Source organism: Camelus ferus, chromosome 14, assembly GCF_009834535.1.
Source record: "Camelus ferus isolate YT-003-E chromosome 14, BCGSAC_Cfer_1.0, whole genome shotgun sequence".
NCBI lineage: Eukaryota > Metazoa > Chordata > Mammalia > Artiodactyla > Camelidae > Camelus > Camelus ferus.
The window spans coordinates 38,779,311-38,804,060 of record NC_045709.1 but is presented as its reverse complement, the minus strand read 5'-3'; the positions used below and the strand labels follow the sequence as shown (position 1 = coordinate 38,804,060).

Below are 24,750 nucleotides of genomic sequence, written 5' to 3'. Positions count from 1 at the left end.
TTTTTTTCCCCAAAACTGAAACCACAGCATGAGAATGTTAAAGAGGTGACCAAATTTATTGGCTAGCAAGGAAGGCTACGAATCCATGCCTCACTCACAAATAAACAAGTTTCCACTGGACCCAGTAACCTAGACAACATGTATCTCCCATTGGATCCCAGAATTTTATTGACTTAATTTTTATCAAAGTAGTTTGTTTGGGTTCTAAAGCATAGGGTTGTTTTTTTTTTTTTAAATCAGAATACCAATGCTACCTACTCTTGCAGGAAAAATATTCCGCGAGTAGTTCACTGATAACCTGATTTTCTATATTGTTGAGTATTATTTTGAGGATGTTACGTGACGTTCCACATTAACATGTGCAATTTTTCAGGAGGCCATGGGGGGAATTTCTGAACTCCAGTGGAGACTTTTGCCGTCCCCAGCTTGTCGTCCTGCTCAATTAGGGAATCAACTTGAATGACCAGTGCCTCATTCCAGTGAAAAAGCAGAATCGTAATAACAGTCAATTAAACTAATTTCTAAATTTGCCTACTTGCTTTTCACCAAGGTCATCCAACCAAACAAAAAATTCAGAAATGTTAATATTCTGTCTCCTTCTTATTAAATCATCTCTGAGGGCTCAGGAGAAAGGAGTGTGGAACGCCAGTCTGGTTTTATCTGTTAAATCCTCTTCATCTACTTAACTGAATCCACTGTTAGGCTTATTAAAAAAGTGACAGCCTGGGTAACCCAAATGATGCAGGAAAGAATAGAATATTTAAACAGTTGAAACAACTGCACTTGATATTATGTTGATCTCTTTGGTACTAAATGATTACTTACACCATTGGTTCGTTCACCTTCTTTGCATTGGATGTTACATTCAGTCCATGCATCAGCCCTTGACACGGCTGCATCTGTGTGACTGGTGCTCTTGTGTGGGGAACGTGAAAAGGCTTTGCAACACACGCTTCCTTGCATTCTCACCCCATTCGTATTACATTTAATGATTGAAATCGATGCCATTGTTAAGTTTAACTTCATTTTATAGAATATTTGCATTTTAAAATGTTCATATGTAATTTCTATGCACATTATTCAGATTCTGCCTCCTACGTATCGTCTTTTGAGTCCATGTATGTCACTGAAACTTCAAGGGCTCTAATTCAGTCCAGGTCACCATTGTCACTTGATTTACTGTAACCTCCTTCAAACTTAAATCCCTTCCTCTGATCATTTGTGAAAAGATCCATCATTCATTCAAAAACTTTTTTTTTTTTGCCTACTATGTGTTTGGTACTAGTTTAAGCACTGAGCAGAGATAAGTAAACTGCAGGAAAAAAATCCCTTTCATCTGGGAGCTTACAGGGTGAGAGCTTTCTAAATGGCAAATCTGCTTATATCATTATCTTCCTTGATACCTTTCAATGACTTTTCACAACACTAATAATAAATTCAAAATATGTTAACATAGTTTAAGGAGTCCTCCTGGGCTGGTTCCTAGCACACTCACTTGCTCTTTCTGACTTATTAAGAATCTCCCTTAATAAATCAGTTTTCCTAGTTGCAGACAACAGAAACTGACTCTAGTAGAAGACACAGGAGAGGAGTTTATTAAAATGACACAGAGCATCTCCTAGATATGTTGGTGAATTGGAGAACAAGTCACGAACCTCATTTTTGAGGAATAATGCCCCAAATCTCATTGCAGGATTGGCCTGACATAGAAATTCCTGCCACCACCAACATGCACCAGATCTTGAACTGTTCTGGTTCCACTTAAGTCTCAATGTCTCAAAACTGCAGCCGCTGCTAAGTCCACACTGGACGTATGTGCATAAAAGAGATTGGGGGGGTTGGGTTGGTGGTAGGGGGAAGATTATTGAGAGAGAGCCTGATTCTTCTCCTTCCCTCTTTCACCATTGGCTTACGAGCTGTAATCTGACCTGGATGTCCGTGGCTAGTGGAGATTAGGTTTATAGCTGTGCCTTAGTTGGAAGAAAGACTGAGGATAAAAATATCTACCATTTTCAGCCCATTTAGGGGAGAGTTTTGCTTCCTACTAAGGCACAAAGTGGGAAATTCCCTAAACATGACAATATGTTTCAGATGGTAGATGGATGGATGAATAACCAATTCTCCACATACCTTGAAAGTTCTAAGCTACATAGACAAATAGGTCAATGGAACTTGAGTTGAGACCCTAGAAATGGACTCATAATTATACTCAACTGATCTTTGACAAAGGAGCAAAGGCAGTACAGTGGAGTAAAGAGTTTTTTCAACAAATGGTGCTGGAGCAACTGGACAGTCACATACAAAAAACTGAATCTAGACACAAGCTTTTTACCCTGCACAAAAATTAACTTAAAGTGGACCAAAGACTTAAGTATAAAACCCAAAACTATAAAACTCCTAGACGATAAAACAGGAAAAACCCTAGATGTCCTTGGATATGGTAATGACTTTTTAGACATGACACCAAAGTCATGACCTGCACACAAAAAAATAATAATTGATAAGCTGGACTTCATTAAAATTAAAAGCTTCTGCTCTGGGAAAGACAATGTCAAGAGAATGAGAAAATAAGCTACAGGAGGGAGAAAATATTTGCAAAAGCTACATCCAATAAAGGACTGTTATCTAAAATATACAAGGGACTATTAACACTCAACAATTGGAAAACAAACAACCCAATTTTAAAAATAGGCCAAAGATCTTCACTGACACCTCACCAAAGAAAATACACAAACAAGCATATGAAAAGATGCTACGCAGCATATATTATCAGGGAAATGCAGCTTGAAACAATGATACCACTATAGACCTATCAGAATAGCCAAAATTCAGACAACACCAAATGCTGGCAAGGATATTGAGCAAAAGAAACATTTGTTCATTGCTGGTGGGAATGCAAAATGGTACAGTCACTTTGGAACACAGTTTGAAAGCTTCTAACAAAAGGAAACATGCTCTTACTATTTAATCCGGCAATCCCCCTCCTTGTTATTTATCTGAAGGAGCTGAAAACTTAGGTCCACACAAAAATCTGCATATAGATGTTTATAGAAGTTTTGTTTATAATTGCCAAAACTTGGAAGCAACCAAGATGTCCTTCAGCAGGTGAATGGTAAATAAACTGTGGTCCATTCCAGACAATGGGATATTACTTAGTGCCAAATAGAAATGAGCTATCAAGCCATGAAAAGGCACAGAGGAAATTTAAATGCATGTTACTAAGTAAAACCAAAATGAAAAGGTTACATGCTATATGAGTCCAACTATATGATACTCTGGAAAAGGCAAAAATATGGAGACAGTAAAAAGATTAGTGGTTGCCAGGGATTGCGAAGGGGAAAAAAATGACTAGAGCACAGAGGATTTTAGAGCAATAAAAATACTCTGTATGAAACCATAATGATGGATATATGTCATTATACAGTTGTCCAAACCCACAGAATGCGTAAAACTATAAGTGAACCATAGTGTAAACAATGAACTTGGGGTGATTATGAAGTGTCAGTGTAGATTCTTCAGTTGTCACAAAGGTACCACTCTGGTGAGGGATGATGAAAACATGGAAGGCCATGCATGCATGGGGGCAGGGGATGTATGGGAAATCTCTGTACCTTCCCTCAATTTTGCTGTGAACCTAAAACTGCTCTAAAAAAACAAAACAAAACAAAAAAACCTTAATTTAAAAAAATGCAAGCTACAGTCGCACTGAACATCTTTCCATCTTTCAACATGCTCTCTCCTTCACTTTGAAGCCCATTCATTCTAGGCCTCCTTTCTCTTTATCGGACCACTCAGACCCATGTTTGGGAATTGGCTTTAACAGCGTTCCTCTAGGAAGTTTCCTCTGACTCTCCCTAGACCTTTTTGGGATCAGGGTTGCACAAATTATGGTCCAAAGGCCAAATCTGGCCCAATGCCTGTGTTGGTAAATTTGGTTTTATTTGAACACAAACTCACTCATTTACCTATTGTCTGGGGCTGCTTTCACAGAGCTGAGCAGTTGAGGCCGGGACCATACAGGCTACTAAGGGTGTTCCTGGGAATGCATTCTAATAAATATGACTTCCACCTGGATCCTTATCACGGCATCTGCTACTGCAGAACCCAACTAAGATATACGGCGGGGTAGAGTTCATAGACCACGGTCTGATAAAGGATTTTCCCCTATTTTGCTCAACCCTGGTATCTGCCATGTGGGAGGATGTGTAAAATGTTCCGCTTTCATATTAGACTCAGAAGCAGTGAAAGTGGATTTTTTAAAAGTTGTTGACAAGGATGTCTTCTTCCTACCAAGACAGGGGAACAGGGACCAGATTTACCTTCACCTTGAAACAACTGAAACAAACAAAAAAACGGACGTCAATATATGGAATAATGATTTTCAAGACATTTTACATCAGATAATGAAGGAGAGTGATCTCAGGGAGTGAAGAGAGAGGTGAATCTTGTGACTGTCTCGGCTTCCTGCCTTCGGAGAGCTTCCAGGCACCAGCACGAGGAGAGGCGACCTAGGCCGCGCGTTCTGACTTCCTGCTTGAAAGAGGAGAGGCCCCGAGGAGACCACAGCAAGGAGAGTTTGCAGGGAAGATGCCGGAGAGGAGAGAGCTGCACAGAGAGAGGAAAATGACACCAAATGGAAACACGGATCTAGCCCAGGAATAAAGAGCACTGGAACTGGTAACTGTATGGGTAAATTTTAAGATTTTTTTTCTTATTATTTAAAAAGGTGATGACAAAAACAGTGAAGTTTATAAAATGTGGCACTGTAAGTGCATACAAACCAACACTTTATCATTTAATTTAAATATTAAATTCCATTAATTTTCAGTGTCTCTTTTAGTTTTTCAGAAATTGACATCTACTGAAAATGATTCTGTAATACCATTCTGATTTTTGTAATTCTGATCATTTTGTGTATTCTCAAGAAAGGAGTACAGCTTACTTTCTCTTTGTTTCACTATTGCAGTGAGTTAGTACCTTATTTTAAAATTAATATTCTGTCCAATAAGAAAAAGTTATCAAAAGTCTCCAAATGAGTTGATTTAAAAATCTTTGATCTGATGAATGACTTGCTTGACTTCCTTCGTACTTTTGAGATACACGAACATTTTCCCCCAAGAAATCTGTAGCTGGAATGGTTTTCTTCTTAGAGTCTATAAATATTTAGAAAGTTCAATTATCATGCTTAAAATTGCCAGAGATGGATTATGCTTAGTCATTTAAAATATTGATTTGCTTAGATGTTCTTAGATAAAACTTTATCATTATGAGTTGAATTTAATGTGTTTTTCATAATGGACTTTTAACACAAAGTAATAAATGAGCCTCTATATAGATAAGCAGTTTTTTCAGTCTTCTTTCTCTTAACTCAAAGAATTTGCTACCAGGGGAATTTTTGTTCCTAATTGCCCAAAACTCATAGGAAGCATTCAATTTTGAGCAACTAGATACGTACATAACATAAAACAAATGTAACACTATGAAAATACTGTAGGACTAAGTTTGAGAGAAATGACAAGTATATAGAAATACAATTTTATCAGAAAGTTAGAAATGTAGTTCTTGGCACATTGCTGAGAAATAAAAAATAATCAGTGTGTAGTATTTGTGAGAAAAGTGACCTTAGAAGGTTAAATATCAATGTATAAATTCAAATGAATTCAGGACACAAGGTAGAAAGCAAATCTGTCATTTTAATTATTATATAGTTGTTTTTCAGACTTTAAAAAATATAAGGAATTAAAATTAATTGACTAAGTAGTAAGTCAGACTTGAAGAGTGAGAGAAGTTGACATTTTACATAGAGAATCATGTTTATATGGTATTATAATTTTTATGATTAAAGAAGATATCATCACTTCAAACTCTCCATAATGAAATTTGTTGGTGGCATGGGAACGGAAATGTGTTCGGGTGTTTAACATTTCAACTGATCATTTTTGCATAAATCCTGATTAATAGAATTGATAAATACCAACTCTTTGAGTCAACCCACGACCAAAAAGTAACAGGTTTTATAAAAGTTTAGTTTAGTCATCCTCTTATCATCTGATGTGATTTTCTTCACCAAATTCCTTCACAGGCCCTGTAGTTTTTCTATGATAATATAAAATATGTATTTTTGTACCTACTACCTACTAGAAAACAGGTATTTTGTTAGGACCTATGAATATACAGTTTGTCCCCTTAAGATGCTTATAGTTTAGAGGTGGGGAAATAGTGAAATTATTCTGCAATGCCTAAGTATGAACGAAGTACAGAAGGAGCTGCTAATGTGTAATTTTTTTAAAGTTGAAACCATTACTCTATTCAATATAAAATGAACAGATGTCAAAGATTGTGTTTAGTTCATTAATTAATAGTGCCAGCAAGATGTTAAAGTCGGTGAAAAGGCAAATTTGAGCAACAGATTTGGTGTTGATGTAGCTAGGTATGTAGACATATTTAAGAATGTTGGCATGACTGCTCACAGGTGCAAAACTGGGGAAATCAACCATAATCTTTGGAATATATCTTTCTACTTGGCAGATATCAGTTATATCTTTACTGGGAAAACTCAGTTACATTTCACTAGACAAGAATAATTTGTATTACTGTCAATTTTCAACTACTTAAGGAGTTGTAAAGTAGCTGAGTCGCAGGAACTCAAAGCCTGATTCCATCAGCCCAGAGTGTCCACTAGACAAGCAACCAAAACACAGCTCTTTTAGGAGGCATTACAACCTGATTTATTAGAACCCTCCAGACACTGGGAAACATTACGTAGTCACACAGGGAGGTCAAGGCCTTTCTCAATTAGAGGCACACAGACACCTGAATACGTGGACACACAGAGAGTAGGTTCAGTTTTATAATTTTTGGCGAAAGTCAAAAGGAAACACAGAAACACAGAAACTCATTCACTGATTCATATCTTTAAGAGTTGATCTCATTATCAGTTTGCAGAAATTTCTTAATTGATTTGAGCACACAAATAGAAAAAAGATAACCACGAACAGTAAAGCCGAACACACCAAATTCCCTGTGTTTTCTCATTTGTCAGAGAATATATGTCTATCATCCATATGACAGAAATTATCAAAAAGTCACACCTTAAAATCAATTTTCTAATCATTTTTGTCAACAGAATGGAATAAATTATTATAACACACACACACACACTCCACCCCCCCAACAAAATCCAAATTTATCTATCTATCTATCTATCTATCTATCTATCTATCTCATCTACAATGCTAAAATGAATTTCCTAGTAAACACAAAATTGCATAATAACCCATAGGACAGTATAACATTAAGTTTGAAATCCTCTTTTCTACAAGGGGGAAAGCAATTGTATCTCTCCTGAACAAAGTTTATTTGTATTTCTATGGACAGTAATCATTTGAACTACAAAAAACTTTCTCCAATGCACAGAGTTGTAAAATAATCTAGTGGAAGATACTCAAAGTTGCCCTTCTATGAGATGCCTCCAAAGCCCCAGCTAGAAAATGCCAACATTACCTTGAAAATGCACCCAGAAATCTTCTGTTTCTCATTTTCAAGTCTTTCACAGTTTTCCCCAACAGAGATCAAAAAGAAGGCAAAACACTGACCCAGGGAAAAAAGATAACAAAGACAGGTGATGAGACTACATTAAAACACCAAGCAAAAGATGGCAGACGATAAAGTTGAATAAGACATGTCACAAAAGAGTGCCAAGCATCCAGGGAATATCGAAAATCCAGTATTGTTGGAATGTGAGTTTTCAGTAAAGAAAAATAACACTGGAGAGGTTCACTGAAGTCAGATTTCGAAGCAACATTGATATCACTGTTTTAAAGTAGTAAATAATGTTATAGTTGTTGGATAGTATAGAGAGATTCTTTTGGTTCAATGGAGAGTGACAAGAAGTTAAGAGCCATTGGAATCAAGGGTACTACATATGGGGGAAAATGGTGCAGTTTGGGGATGAGGCAGTGTTGATGTGGATGCAGAAGAAATGTCAACACAAAATTGATTCCAGAAATAGGACCTGAGAATCTTTAGAATGAAGAGAGTAAGTCATTTTCACTCTTGGTGATTTGCCAGCTCAAGGTCAGAGTTGAGACAGCGGTTTTTCATCTTGGATTATTGCTGTAGCCCGAAGTAAATATACAAGCAGCTTTCATTTAGTAAGTCAGATCTGGGTATCAATGGATGCACTGGATAACTTGTGTCTCATTTAAATGCCTACGTGAGAATCTGCCATCAGATAACTTCCTAGGGGCTTCACTATATAGCTCAGAGTAGGTTAGACACAATAGGCATAGTTACACAACAAAATTTTTTAAAATACAGAATATATGTATCCAAATTTTAAAAGTAGCACAATACAAATCAATAGGTTCCAGAATCAAATCAGTACAGTCTTGTTTCATAAAAGAAAAATATGACAATCTGTCATGAATAGATAGCAAGATTATGAATTCAGTAACATTCTTTTTTTAAAAACCTTTGTTTTAGAGATTTGGGCATTTTTTTCTTCATAGAAGCTTGGGATGGATACTGCACACTTCACAATTTATGGTGGTTACTTCTCCAATAATAACTTGATAGTATAATACACTCCCATCTATTTCTTTAATTTGTCATAAATATGTAAGCTTATATATCAATCTTTAAAAAAATAATAGGAAACTATCACCACTGTATGGCTTTTTTTCAGCAGGTGGAGAATTATGTTCTGACACAAATGACATTTTTCTGCCTCCCCCAGAATATTTTTAACTGAGAACTCATTGGGGGAGATTGTAGTAATAAAAACACAACCTAGCGATGAATTTATTATAGTAGATTTTTTATTATAAAGATGTTAAGTCAGGAGAAATGGTTTATGATACTGCTGATTCTTAAAATATGAACAGTTTTCCCCTCCCTGATTTTAGCAAAGTCTGATAAAAAAAAAAAAAGACAAGGAGAGAACGCTGCAAATGTAGAGTTATAGCAATTCTTTATTTCTTAGCTCTTCAATCAGGAATTTAGGATGTGACTTTGAAATGCAGAGCACATTTTATTAAAATAATTTTTATCACTGAAATCTCCCATCCCATTGATTCTCTCTCCTACTCTTTGTGATAAGAAAATGAATTTCCATTTTGGCGACTGGCAGAGAGATGTGTTAATCGGTTTGTTCTGTCTTAGTAGATAAACTGACTCTACATTAGAAAAGAAAATCTGTGGGATTATTTAACTAGCAATCCAGATCATGGAGGACAAATAAATAGTATGACTTCCACCACTCACCCAACCCACTGCATAACAGACATTACTAATCTAGCAATGCACCTTTTTTCTCTGAGGCTGGCAATGACCTCAGAGTTCTCCTGAAATGACTCTGAGTTAGCACATAACAGAAAAGCTATTTGCCAGCCTGATTTAATGGTTTAGCAGGAATCAAATAATTTTACTATGAACATTTTATTTCAAATACTCTTAGTTGCCACTATAACATAGTTTGTAATTTCACTGATGTTGCTAAACCACTGGGAAAACCAAATGGTATATAACTATAATAAGAAATAAAAGTGAATATATAATGACTATGATAACAGGATTCAATTACATATGTTCCTTGTTATTGATACTTCCTATAACTCACTGAAGACATGGATAATTTCTTTTCCAAATATTTCTAATGGAGATATTAATAGACTGACACAGTTGTACAGTTTCTAGTTTTTGCGTAATTACTTCAAAATGCAGACTCCCTAGGTCTACAAGATGGATTTCCAATGAAAACTAAGTAAGAGCAAGAAATCAGAACACAGTATGCATACATAAATATATTATTTGTGTTAGTTGTTTATGTTCATAAACATATAAATTTACCACAGTCCAGGCCAATTTTCTGGATTCTTAGACTTCTACAAAGATTCTAACCATGAAAATAGTCAAAAGATAAACTAGACTAAAGATAAAGGCTTGCTAGACCCGAGCTGGCATTCCTGACACTGAAAATATGACTTGTGATTCTTGCAGCATAGTGCAGCGGTAAGAGCAATTCCAAGTTTGACTTATGTTTACTTCACAGGGCTTTTATTCGGATGAAAGAATATATAAAGTGGCAGGAAGATTCTAGTTACTCAATAAACGTGTGCTTTGCCTCCCTCTTCCTGTGGAAAGCTAGACCATAAGCTCTTGGAAAGGACGAAGCATATCTTTATTTATATTTAAATCCTCATAACTTAGGACAGTGCTAGTCTTGATACAGGTCTTTGGGAAGAAATGAACTGTTGATTAGTTTAACAAGTGGAGGATAAGGAAGGATGCCCTGATTGGATGCAATATCTTTGTGTTTGCCTGACGCTGATGGTAGAGTAGGGTTGGGGTTTTAAACTGCTTTGAAAAGCCCATCACCACCTCTTTTGTATACAAGGCACCTACAAGTCTGGGTCCATTGCGCATATCTTTATCATTTTCCAACAAACTTACCGTATTCCTTGAATATGAATTCTAATAGCACATGATCCATTTGCAAAATTAAGGCTCTCCTGACCCATAACACTATCCTGAAAATCTAAAATAATTATTATTCTAATTTAAATTTTATTTTCTTTAAAGATTATGATATCATTGCTTTGGAATCAAAATTAATATACTTTAAATCATAGGAAATGGATGACTTTAGATTCTCTTGCAAGGCAATAGTCAAAAGATGAATATTTATTCTGCCATTTGTGAACAGTTAAAATACTGAATTCATTTATGGAGACACAAAAGTTTTCTCCAAAATGTTTTGGAAAATATTCAGTAGGTTCAAAATTACCTTAGTCTTGGTAGAATTTGGGCGTACATGAAGCAGATGGTGAGTGTTAACAGAGGTCAAGCTAAACCCATTCAACTGATCATTTTATGTGTTCTTAGGTTTATTAATTTCTCAAGTCCTGACTGAGTGCCAGTTATAGGTAAGACTTTTTTTAGAGGCTAGAATAATCGTATTTAACAAACAAAACCAAAAGCTCTGGGTTTTCTGAGCCACAGGTCCTTTAATTAAAGCGTACCAAGGTCCCCATTGTAAGTATAGCCAGCCCCCTGCTTTGATTGCCAATTGTTGATGCAAAAGACATAAATCATAATGTGACATATATTTACATTAAAATATATTATACAAATTAATTGGATCGAGGTGGTATTCCTTAAAGAAATAAAAGTAAAACCTAACTTTTTCAGTTTTCATGAGATTAAAAAAATTAAGGCATGGTCTCTGTACATGTTTGTTCTTCCTGAGGCCTTCTACTATAGCATTTTTACTTCTTATTCAATTATTACTATTTTTTAATTAAGCTCTAAAGAACCTCAGCTCAAAAGGCACTAGACTGGAGGTTCCTGAGGGTAGAGACTGCCTGTTTTTTTCACAATTTTACAACACATTGCTAGCGCAATATGTGATATACATATCGATAAATGAGGTGTTGGATCAATAGCCGAATGGATAGTTTATTAGAGAAATCCAAGCAGTGAGAAATTATGGAGTTTAAGGGACAGACTGAGGAAGACTGCCATAACATTCTCAGGACCTGAGGCCAGTGGACACATGTTAGTCACAGGCAGGGTTGCCCATAAACTTGGGCAAGCAGAGCCCCTCCTTGTTCTCTCTCCCACATTGCAGGCAGGGCCCCCAAGGCTTTGGAGTGTCTTTTACAAAATTTTCTGAGTTTCCCTCTAGACCTTGGGATGATCAGGGCTGGCATATCCCTCTGGCAGGGTGCCTCAAGCTTGGACCTGGACACACATCAGCTCCACCCCCCTTTCTCCTGTTTGGGGTGCTCTCCAAACTCATACCCATCCTCTCTTGCTTGTCCACGTGTGCACGTATGCACACAGGCACACACACACACACACACACACACACACACACACACACACACAACACACACACACACACAAACACACACAAAAACAGACATAGATTGACCAGAAGCTTCAAGTTGCTCATGTACTTGCACCTGTAGGACCATTCAGGGACCATGACTGGGCTGGTTATGGTTTACTGGAGATTTGTTCCCATTTGTTCCCTTCTGGGAGAGCCAAGAGCCTCAGTCTGTGCCTGCAGCTAGTGACTGACTACAACTCAAGGGCCTGACAACAGCCATCCTGGCAGAGGCCGTGTTGGGGCATGCTGATGGCAAAGGCACTTCTGGCTGAGGTGGCCTGGAACTGACATGCAGGAGCTGACAAACCCATCTGCAACTCACACAGAGACTGGCAGTGAGGGCCCCTCTTGTGCTGGCCCGAGGAGACATGCTGAAGGCAGCAGTGGCGGCTGTCCTGGATCTTCCATGATTCGCAGTCTCCATCCACTGTCTACCTCACCGTGTTCTACCCACCCTCCTTCTTTCAACTTTCTGGAGTCTGAAAGTTGCGTCTCCTTTCTGGGATCATCAGGGGTCCCAACCTAGAAGAAGAAAGGGTAGCCAGGAAAAGTCAGGCTGTGAAGTGGACAAGCAGAGGCAGGAAGGGGAGAGGGATGGTAGCCAAACTCATGTTGCAGACCTTGCCTAAGAGAGGTTGCCTTACTCGCCACAGCTCTAGCTAAATGTTGGCTCCACTCTGCCACAACTTTGGAATGTTCAGAAAAAGCACCAAATTTAAATTTCTTTTGTGCTATCTCCCAGTATTAAGTATTGACGCTATTTCCAATTGTTTAAAGGCCAACAAAACACGTGTGTGTGCCCACTCAGTCCCCAGGACTGCCATTTTGTGTTTTAGCACCCCAGATATTCAAAGGACTGATTTAATTCCTCTGTATCTCCTGAAAGCAGGTTCCCTAAGTACCTTCTAGAGCCCTGGGTGCTCCCGCTCCCCCAGAAGCTGGAGGGAGGGATGGAAAGAAACTATCTTTAGTGACTCAGAGTGATTTATATTCCTTGTGTGATCAAACTCTCGTGCACATCTCCCTAGAGCAGAAAACCACAAGAAGATGAACACAGTTTTAATCTCGGGTAGGGAAATGTGCCGTATGATTTTCCTACCTAGCTCTACTTATCTCACCAGTGTCTTGAGGGTCTCTGATAGGCTTGACTTCCAGCTGCTGAAAACGTGGGACCTGGCTTTGTTAAGCGTCGCCGTGCGAGTGATGCCGTCATTCATTGCCTGTAGGACTCACGTTTGTATAAAGGGGTAGATGAAGGGTTTGTAGGAAAGTATTTTAAAGGTTGTTTAAAACTTGATACACATAAGCTATCCCTTTCTTCAAAATTTTTAAATTTCAAAGAAGTCTCTCAAACTTCACGCAGAGACCGCAGTCTTGCCAGGCACGGCTTTGATTTGTAAGAGCTGAAAGTGTTCTGAAAGAGAAAGCGGTGCTTTTGAGTTCTGAGTCTACGTTATGAAAGACGCAAGCTCTGTTGTACAGGCCACAAGCAATAAATCAGAAAGAATGCAAGATACATGAAGCAAGTGCCATTTTCTCATTGCAGTCTAAGTGAAAACGCTAGGTGAGGGGGAAGAGAGAAAGCTAACCCTCATTGACATTCCATGAAAAGGAAGATCTAAGATTGTAAAATGATAATGACCTTGCAACGTGTTTGCAACTATTTGGCTTTTGGAGGAAGCTAATGGATGTTGGCGTTTCCCTGTGTCCTCTCTGTCGGCTGGACTCCGATAGGATTAGGACCCCCAGGGGGTGGAGATGTGTATTCTGACTCTCCTATCTGGAGACACTGTCATCTGTAATCTCTGTGACATTCCTTATACCGCAATGGGATGGGAGCAGTGAAACCTACACACAGAGAATGCAGGGGTGGAGTGAGGGAACCACAGAGAGGTGCAGGAGGGCAACCCCACATTCCTTGTGCAATCAACGAGGGGGCAGAGATTAGTTGAGAGAAAGAAAGCGATCACTACTGGTAGTTCGCGCACACACTGGTGGATGGGCAGGATTCTAGGACAGCATAGTGGACCACACAGTGCGGACCATGTGGTCAAAGACCGGAGAAAGGTCTATTTCTAATTCAGAGAATGCCACCTTAGAAGATGACAATGACCAACAACTAGATGATATGTTTTTTTACCAATGTCTGAATGTCTTACCATCTCCACGTGGAAGAAAAAAAAAAAAGAACCCTCTCTGGGGAGGGAAATATGTCTGAGAAATTTCTTCTGCGACTAAATTTACCTTAAATTGGCAAGATTAAATTTTCTGCTGCTAACTAGAAGAGAGACTTAAAATAGAAATTAAGTTCCATTAAAGGAAAATAAAGGAAGTTCCATTCCTTACACTTGAGTTTGTGGCCTGTGAAAATTCTTAACCATTACACAAATATAAAATTTTCCGTGTGAGCGCCTACCAGTTGCAATGAACAGTAACTTTGCATGATGGTTAACTAATCCTTTAAGCCAACGTGAACAGAAACATGCTTTACCCTACCCCGACCCCCCAAAGAAAGAAAGGAAGAAAGAACTTTGGAAATCTTATAGCCAGAGTCCAAAGACTTCTCATAATGAATATTTCAATTCAATACTGTGATGCCCCATATTTCTGTTGAATGGGGAAGTATGTGTGATTCATTAAGCTCTCATTCATTATGAAAATAGACTAGCAAATTATATTCTTTGTAAGTGAAATCATTATGGAAGTAATTTACAAAATACATTAAATCTTCTCATGATCTTTTTAAAGGAGAAGCCAAATAGTTTTAAACACATGGCAAGGTCATTATCGTTTTACAATCTTAGATCTTCCTTTTCATTAGTTATTCTGTTGAAATATCTCTTGCACAAATATCTAAATTTGGGCACACTGTGCACAGCGTAACTTTTCATGTGTACCCAGGAGAGTCATGGCTCAATTCTATTTTCATGAAGTTTAAAATAAAGGTAGAAGTCAAGCTTCTTGAATACCATGTTCAAATGTTCTTTTCGTTTTCCCTCGAATGTGTGTTAAGACAGTCTTGCCCCTTCGAGACCATAATGTGATCCTTCATCTCTTCAGTTTTTGTACTAAATCATCATTTAAAACTTGTAAAAGCAACACAGAAGCCAGGCAGCATGTTACAAGTTTCGAATACGGATGTTTGATTCTCTCTAGGGTTTTAAAAATCAGTTATCTGCTGAAATTAAGGTAGAAGTCAGGGCCGATGTAATATCTTTCTATGCTATGCACACTCACAATGCTGTTCATTACCACAAACATGCCGGAACGTACATGTTTGTTTCCCAGGAAAAATAGAGCCCTATTCATTATTCATAGAGGTCCTCCCGTACAGTAAAGACATTCATTCTTTAATTGCTCTATGAGTAGGGTGTTGTGAAGCCCAAAGATGTTATTTTTGGAAGATAGTTTACCAATTAAAAGCAAACAGCAGCGGATTGCTCAGTAACTTCCTCCACACTGATTGGCTGTAATTGCAGATGAACATCAGGAGAACACTGACGGCGCATTGCTGTGTGCTTCTCCGCTTGCTTCAGACCCCTCCCTGGAAACGGATCCTTAATGGATGGAACTTCCATCTCCCAAACTCAGAATTTTTCTTTTCTCCAAGTAACTTAAAAAACACACCAGGTTTACTCCATCACAAAGATTTAATTATTTCCCCCTGAAATGTAATAAAACGTACCAAGTTAATATAGAGACGAGTGTTAGAAATGATTGCTTGGGAGTGAATTCAGGCTATGAAGACAAATAAGACCATATTCTTTTTTTTTTTTTAATGGTGATGTTTTATATGAAATTAAATATATTCTGGCCTGTTCATGGCTGATAAAAAATGGGGGATGTTGGCCATAAATGTTTTATATAAATTTAATGGAATTAAGTTTGTTTAGACTTTGACTTAACCAATAAAGGACATAGATCATGATCAGTGCTATTTTCTTAAACGTAGATCTAAAAATGATTGCTAGTTTGTTTTTGTTATGCAGGCTGTAAGCCTAATGATTTATTACTCTTTTCCTTAATGTTTACTGATCTTTTAAAATGCGATGCAGTTTTGGCGTAGTGTAGCGATAGACTGGTTAGAAAACTTTGCTCTATGTGGGAGATGAGATTACCTTTGTGAACATTTTAAGGAACCTAAACTAAAAAGAACACTTAATCACAAAATTCCCACTGAAAATATTAGCACTGACAGAGGAAGTGTCAGAGGATTTGTCTGGCCACACTGAGAAACTGTTTTCTTGATTTAGTAGGGAGTACGTTTTATTGCTAAATTCTTCTACTTATTATTCAGAGCGACAACAAAATCGAAGAAGCAAATTTTCTTTGTGCTTCTGATGTCCACGTATCTTCATTCCAACCATGAAGGTGAATTGGTGGGGTTTGACAAGCTATATAAATAAGAATTATTATTGGAAACATTATCCTTGTAACTTGCATAAGAGATAGTATTTGCTATAAAAGAAGTTTTTTTTTTTTTAAAGGAATTGACCTGACTTCTTCAAATGAAATCACTAAGTAAAATGATCATATTCTTTGTCAAAGGAGATAAAATAAAATATGTCAGTGAGGTTACTGGTATGCTACTGGGTTGACACTATTTACCTGGTTCCATTAAGACTGAATCTTACTTTGTAGAGTGATGTATTAATACAACCTGGGTATACACTCCTACTCTCCAATAGTTTTTGTATAGTTTCTAGCTGGAATCTGTGTGTCTGTCACCACTAAAGAGAGAAAAGCTAACTCTTCTTCTTGGCCTCAAGAACATTGCCTCCAAGCCTCTCCATCAGCTTTGCACAGAAAAAAATAACACTGCTTAAGGTGTAACACTTAACAAAGAAGCATTATTGACTTGTATGTATAGTAGATGTAGTAGAATCCACTAAAAATTTTCACTTCCTTTTTTTCTTTCTAGTATCTTTGCTAACTTACAATAAAATTGAATGAATCTAATCTTTCTAATTAGAAGCTACTAGAAACCTTCCCAAATTAAAAGCTATGAATACGCTGATAATTGAATTTTAGAATATTTAGATTGCCTTCCATTATTAAAAGTAACTTCATATCAAAGTATGTTCATCAGTAGCAAGGTTTAATCACATTAATGTCTTTTAAAATTTCTTTGGATTTCTTCTGCTTCTAATCAAGCAAATCATTTCTGTAATTTATTTATCTAAGTAACTTTTTGTTCGTTTTCATCTTCTTCTTAAGTAGAGATATTAGGTTGAAAAAAAAAAGCTTAATCAGAAAATTGTCTTCCTGTTCCTTCAGAGTAGGGGCCTTCTAAGCTGAAGTTAAACGGGCAGACACCTCTATGTAGTAAATAGTTAATAACGGCAATATTTTATGGGTTCAACATCAGTTTTTTCCAAAAACCAAGTCTGATATACTGCTTACTTAATGTTGAAATAATTATAGTTAATTAACCCAGAGCTTTTAAAATCTGAGAAATCATTTTGATAAGGAGAGGGAAGGTGTTCCATTGATGGAAGTTAGCAATATGTGGAGAGCTATACCCTGCTGAATAAGCCTGTATTGTCATCCACTTGCCTTAAGGAATGTCATTGTTTATGGTGCCAGATGATCTGAAAACTATGCACAGTTCCATTCATCTTTCACAAAAGCAGAGCTGACTGCCAAGATGTGTGGTTCCAAAAATCTAGGTATGTCAAATTACTGCTTAGCTACAGAATCATCTCTCGTAACATTAATATCTGAATTTATAACAAGAAAGACAAGGTTAAATGATCTTCTTTTATGAACTACAAAAATGCAAGTTTATTAATCTGCAATAGGATTTTCATCGGTGCCACTCTTTCACATTTACAGTCTGACTTGGAAACACTTCAAAAACACGTGAGCTTTAAATGATGACATTGTTGAAGGCATCTATTAATATTGTGAGCTGTAAAGTCAAAAGGAAACTCTCTTCCTTATGTATAATGAGCTTTTCAAACGATGGTATAAAATGATGCTTACCCAGTATTTCATTTGTCAAGATTATTCCAAGTCAAGAGGGTGATCCTAACACCAAAGTTTTTAAGTCAATATTTTGTTATTTGATATTTAAATGTACTTCATACCCTAAGATGAATTTTTAGGCATGAAACTCACCATCCGTGGAGAGTAGATTTCTGGATTGTTAATAGATATGAAACATTGAAAATAGCATTTAAAATCATTGTTATACCTTAATATATTTTCTGTTTATACTTCTTGATGACTGTTAATATTTCAAGTAAAGGGGGGTGGGGCTTCAGAATACATGAAGTATTTCATTGGCTATGTTTCTATATATATATGCATGTATTTATAAAACTAAATATAATTAAATAATTAGAGCTCTTTCAATTCTCTTGGCTAAACCCTGACATAACTATGAGGCAAAAATCTGATTAAGGAGATCACACGTTCCCTCCTCTGAAGCTAAACATTCTGGCTTCAGAGTCTTGGGAGAATATTCTAAGACAGGAAGAATCTGTTGTCCCTCGGTGTTTGGTTTTCCCCAAGAGATCATTAGCAACCCAGCTGGTTCTCAGCTGCCCTAAAGATATAATTTTAATGGGTTTACATTAGTACTGGGTATACTCTGAAGGCTTAATAAATGTTAAATGGACTATTAGGATTTGGTTAGGGATGAATTTTGATGAGAAAAATGAAACAATATTTTCACCATTTCTGGTCATTGTGCATTCAAGTTTACCTTTTCTTTTCTCTGTAACTCAGCAACCTTCCCATTATCCAGGCACCTGGCAGAGCTACTGTTGTTAAATTTCTGACAGCTTTTTCATTACAGTAGGCCCTTGTTTTTCAAGAGGCAGGTTAACTAAGCGATTTTGATTTGTGCCAAGCTGAGATGCAGAATAGACACTTGAAGTCCATTCTCTTGTTTTCGTAAGATTTCATTTGAACTAATTTGTCCTACTTGATCTAAACACACAAAGAATTAAAAAAAAAAAACTAAACTAAAATTCATCCAGCTTCACATTCATGAATTGGTATAACTGAGCAAAAGAATAGTAAATTGTATAATTGCCTTTTTTTCCCAAAGAATTAAAAAATAATATCAACAATAAAACATTTCATACAACAAAGTCATTATCTTACTGAAATAACTGTTAACGCCCATTTGTTTTACGTACAGGAAATAACAGTAAGACCCCTCTGCTTTGTAAATCATGACACAGATGTGATCATCATTTGCACTTGTTGAAAGTGTGACATACTACTTTTAAAGCAGAATCTTTCGCATCATAAAAAGAACTCACATTCACATTCTATAGAAAACTCACAGAACGCAGATAAGAAAGAGAAATATTCAAAATCAACCCACCAAATAATATCATGTTGAGTTTTAACCTCTTTCTATGTTAGTTTCGGCTTCTTGCCTGCAGTCTTAGGAGCTTCTTTTGGCAAGGATTCCCTGCTTACCCTTCCCCCTCCACACAGAGTTTCCACACAGTAATCACTTATACCTGGTGTTTCCACATTCTCTCCACCCGCTTCATATACAATTCCATGGCATCCACCCCATTGCTTTACTAAAATGTTAAAGTTGCCAGTAAGCATCTTTATCATCATCCAAGTTTCTCCATCTTCCTTGGCTTTGGTGTCCCCTGTGATTTGCTTCATGTTTGAAAGTCTTCTAACCTTGGAGTCCATGATGCCACCTCATTTTTGTTCTCTGTTTACATTTTCCACTAATCTCTGTCTCTTGCCTTCACTTCTCTTGCTCTTCCTTTAGTTTGCCACATACATTAATTTTGCTTTCATTTGCAAATAGCAGAATAACTGACTGACAGTGGCATAAACTACAAGGATATTTATGAATTATTTAACAAGGAGTCAAGAGGTTGGCAGTCCCAGGGCTGATGTGGTGACTCAGATAGAAAATCGAGGATCTAGATTCTTTCCATCCTTTGTTTGTCATTCTCTGTCTTTTGGAAATGTCTCCTAGTCAGCAGATGGCCAGCTAGCTCCAAGAAGACAGGAAGCTGAGGCATAAAGATCTTCCTGTTCCTATAGTTCTTGTCTTTAATTAGGGAAAATGCTCTTCTCAGAAATCTTTTCCTTACATCTAATTGGCCAAAAAAAAAAAGGATCTTATGCCCACCCCCGTACTATTTAATAGAAAAGGAAAGAAGATGGCTGTGGTCTGACCAATTATGATTCATCTCTTGGTGCGGGCACAGTTCTGCCCCCAAACACAATCGGGCTTAAGGTAGCAAGAAAGAGCCTATGGCCATGGGGTGGGTGGGCAACTGAGCAGGGCAGCTCTGCTCACCATCAGCTACGGCTGCTCCTTTAGACTAATTCTTTTTCTCTCCATATCGCACAGTCTCTGAGGTTCCATTCATCTTATGCCCAGAAGGGGTTGCTGTGAAAAAACAGCTGGGATGTAAAAGTGCTATATAAACAAGACTCTTATTGTCCTAGTAAATATACCATATTTTCCCATGGAGACTCACACTTTTAAACTAACTTTTTAATACATTTTTTGAAGGTATTGAATCAAAGCCCAAATCATGCTAATCCTTTCTGCAGAATTAATCTTCACTGTATTTTTATTTAGTATTCTCCTATTCTGATCTCAATCACCTGAAATCTTGATGATTGTGGCCAAGTTCTATTTCTTTCTTCTATTTACCTTTCTCTTGCTTCTATGTGTGTCTTCCTTTGGTCTGATGTTCTTTGTGTTCGAACTCCGCCCCCTCCCCCCCCCCATTATGTACAATATAAACATTACTGCCAGGGTTCAAGTCCTTCAGCTAACCATTTTTTTCCCTGTCTAAATCAAATGCCAACTTCTTAATATGAGTTCTTTCTAGCCGGGCCTCTTCTATAAACTTCCATGACCTTCGATGCTCATTCCAATACCTCATCTAGGCTCTGCAGTTGCCCTTCGCTGGAAAGTTTGACTTTATTTCTTACACCACTTCACACGGTGCAACACTACCCAACAAGTGGACCAAGCAGGGTTGGAGAACACCGCTAAAGCAAGTTATTTAACTTCGGGCTGACTGGAGTTTACAAACCTATCTTAAATTGTTTCACCCTCCTGATGGGGTTAAACTCATCTATTTATGCCTGCTTAAGTTATAATTCTTTCCATACTAGCCTTGTTACACGTGTAGCAGCTATGTACAGTAACCTAGTGCTTGCAGTTGCATTGAATGTTCATGAAATACTTAATGATTGATTGGTTTTCAAATAATTTTAACCACATATCTGTGTTTTTACCCATTCTTCCTTCACTTCAAACATGCTTTCTTTATCTGCTATCTACTGCTAGAGTAAGGGTAAATTACAGTGAGTCCCAGTGTGAGATGCGAGGATATGTGTGTATTTACTCCTTTCTGCTGGAGTGTGAATTCCCCATCATTTGGCTGTGACAGAAACAGAAGGCTGAAGGAGGTCATGTCAAATATCATAGAAATCATGACTTGGCTACAGGACCTCCTAATCCTACCCATCTTATCCTTTGTCCACAAAGACACCAGAGTATATTTTGTTCTCATCTTGATTTCAGACTTTGAGGGAATTAAGTTCAGTGACTTAAGGTCTCCCAGTTGGTATATTCTGAGGGCAAACAATGTGCTGGAATTGTAAGAGAAAAAAAAATATGTGACTATTGTTTTCAGAAAGAAAAGCCTAGCTATGGAGTTTCGAAAAAGTCAACTTGTAAATAAGATTTAGATGATGTTGGATCTTAAGCTTGGAAGTCTTTTTGGTGGAGGAAGAGAGGAGGGAATAATTAAAGAGAGGAAGATGTACCAGATGTGTTGAGATGGTGATGAAGATGAAGATGAAGATGATTATGACTGTGATGGTGATGACAAACAGAATGATTTAGATTTCATGAGTCATTCTGGTCATTAACAGCCATTATCAGAAAAGCAGCTTGTAGCTTCATAGGTGATGAGCTCCATGAAACTGGGCATGACCCTGCGGTAATTTCTGAATAATGTGCTGACCTAAATATATATGGCCACACAGGTAAGTAAAAGTAAGTAAGCACTATCTTTTTTTTTTCTTTTTGTCTTGGATTTAACTGCCTTAATAGTTGAATGAACTTTGGGTTTAAACACACACTTCCTAGCAGGGTTCATTAACATAAGGAAGTCCATTAAGAATTTCCAGTTTTATCCCATTTCATAGAACTTGAGTGTAAGACGGGAAAAAGAAAGGAAGAAAGTGAATTGATTCCCCCTTGAGAATTCTGTTAACTTGGAAGAAAATAGTTAAGCCCAGTATGTGAGAGCATTTCGGGAGAGGGAAGGCATACATCACTTCCCTCCTCAGCATCTTCCTTCTGAGACCCCACTGCCCGCTGCTCTCTCATTTTCTCGTTGCCTCCTTGTTCTGGTTCTTCTCCTTAGCTTTCCTGTTCCTCCACACGCTAGAAACGTAAGCTAATGATTTCTGATCCAGGATTATACAATATTTGAAATTAAAAAGGGGGAAAATTTTTGAGTGCAGAACCCAAAATTAAAAACAACGACAACAACAACAAAAACTACTGGTCTCTAATGTGTGCTGGAACTGTCTTTAGAAAATAAAAGCAAAGCCAAACAGAAATGAGACAGTTAACTAGAGTGGGGATTTTGCTCTGCTGTTCAGGGGTTCCTCTATAATTCATTTTTGCACTGGCTTTGGGTTTCGGTTAGGTTTGAATTGTTGCTCATATTTAAACCAACAATTGGAATTGTGTTGTCTTTTACGTCCACAAAAATATAGTTTAATACCGTAAGTTAATGACTTAAATATACTTTGCCTTTCTGGATGACTTATTTATGTCACTTAAAGGTAGCATTTCCGATCAGAATGAAGGATGTTCAGGGAATGAGAAAATAGGACCGTTTCCTTTTTTTTTTGTTTTTTCTCCCCTTCTTTTACCGAGTAGAAGGAGATCCAGTCCGGGTTTTGCCTTCGACTCTGCCGCTGAATTTCGGCTGTGCAATGTGTAGCACGTTTCTCTCCCCTCCTTTCTCCTTCCCTCTAGCCTCCAGTGTCTGTCTCCAGGATTTCTCTCTTCCTATTTCAGGAGGACTCTCACAGGCTCCCTCAGCCTGTGTGAAGCTGAGGTTTCCCCTGGATCCCGTATATCCCCAACACATACCTCCACGCACACACATCCCCGAGAACCCCGCGCTCACACCGCCACACACTCGCGCGCGCACACACCCGCGGTCGCCGGTCCATCTCCTTCCCGGGAGAGCCGGCGCGCGTTCCCATCTCCGCCGCACACCCGGGCGAGCCGAGCTCGCAGCGCGCTAGGATTCTGCGGCTCTCAACTCGGATCTCAGCTCTCGACTCCCATGGTGTTTCCTTAAACATTTCTTTTCCTCCTCTCGTTTTTTATTGCACCCTTCTCGAACTGGGGGACTAGAGGAGCGAGGCGGCTGCTTTCCCAGCCAGCCTGGTTGGCTTGCCATCCTCCATCAGGCTTATAAAAGTTTGCTGAGCGCAGTCCAGAGGGCTGCGCTGCTCGTCCCCTCGGCTGGCGGAAGGGGGTGACGCTGGGCAGCGGCGAGGAGCGCGCCGCCGGCTCTGGCGGGCTTTCGCCTAGAGGGGCAAGGTGAAGAGCGCACGGGTCCCGGGGTTTGCCGAGCTGGATTTGCATGTTGCACCATGCCTTCTTGGATCGGGGCTGTGATTCTTCCCCTCTCCGGGCTGCTGCTGTCCCTCCCGGCCGGGGCGGATGTGAAGGCTCGGAGCTGCGGCGAGGTCCGCCAGGCGTACGGTGCCAAGGGATTCAGCCTGGCGGACATCCCCTACCAAGAGATCGCAGGTAAGCGCGGGCGCGCGGCCCGGCCCTGCCCGGCTCCCGGGCCGCCCGGCGTCCACCACCTTCCCCCCTGTTGCTGAGTTGTTGGTGTTCACTTTCTGTCCCGGCTCTCCGGGCCGCCGCGCCTCCGTGCCGGGCGGCTGATGCTCGCTCGGCTTCTCCCGCGGGGGAAGGTGTGCGTCTCGGCTACCTCATTGTGTGCACACGCGGGAGCGCCCTCCATCCCTCCCGCGCTCGGCTCTCGCGCCCTCGCGCCCCGTTTGTCGCCGGCCCCGGCCGCGCGGGTCGGGGAGCCCAGCGCCCTCGGGGGCGGGCGGCGGCGCGAGGGCAGATCGCCGAGCCGGGCGCCCACCCCGCGCCGCTCGCTCAGGCAAACTTGGAAGAACTGCGGCCGCAGTTTGCCCAGCGCCACAGTCTGAGTGGCGCCTTCTTCGCTCCCGCCCTCGCGCCGGCGGGGGCGGTGGAGAGACGCCGAAGGCTCTCCTGGCCCCTGGCTCCACTCTCCTGCCCTTCGGGGAGGCAGAGCGCACTGCGCCCCGGTCGGGGGTGGGCGAGGCTGATGATGGGGGGACCCCACCGGGGGCCTTGGCCTCCGGCATCTGCAGTTCCGGGCCGCTTTGGGGAGTTCGCGGGCCGCCCGTTTCAGATTTGGGGCGGGCTTTCCCGTTACGGTCCCTCAGTGCTTCCCCGATTGCGGTTGGTCACTCGCCGTTCGGAAGACACCCCAGCCACCAGGCGCGGCGCCCCGTCCTGAGCGCGGCCTCTCCCGCCGGCTCTTGGAAGCTGAGCCAACTTAAGCGGGTGGCTCACTAGTGGCTTCGCCTCGGGCTCCGTGGACCCTGTGTCCCCCGCGTGCCCGGCCACCAGCCTTCCTCCACTGAGAGCTCGGGAGTCCCCACCCCCTTTCTCGGCGCCAGGGTGTGGGTAGCGCGCGGTCTCCAGCAACTTGCGCGGCAGCCTGGGTGCGTGTTTTCCGGCTCTTAGCTCCAACCCAGTCCGAGCTTCTCGGGGGCTCTGTGAATGAAACGTGTTTGGGAGAGCTAATCCTGTGGCTGGGAGAGCA

The 24,750-nt window shown here is 39.7% G+C and overlaps 1 protein-coding gene across 1 annotated transcript in view; it reads left to right on the top strand.

Annotated features, from left to right (window-relative positions):
• The first annotated feature begins 22,752 nt into the window (after window positions 1-22,752).
• Window positions 22,753-24,750, top strand: part of GPC6 (glypican 6) — a 971,667-nt gene continuing 969,669 nt past the window's right edge. Inside the window, exon 1 of the mRNA XM_032496783.1 lies at window positions 22,753-23,690. Coding sequence (XP_032352674.1) covers window positions 23,531-23,690 — 160 coding nt within the window. The 5' untranslated portion in view covers window positions 22,753-23,530. The remainder of the gene's footprint in view (window positions 23,691-24,750) is intronic.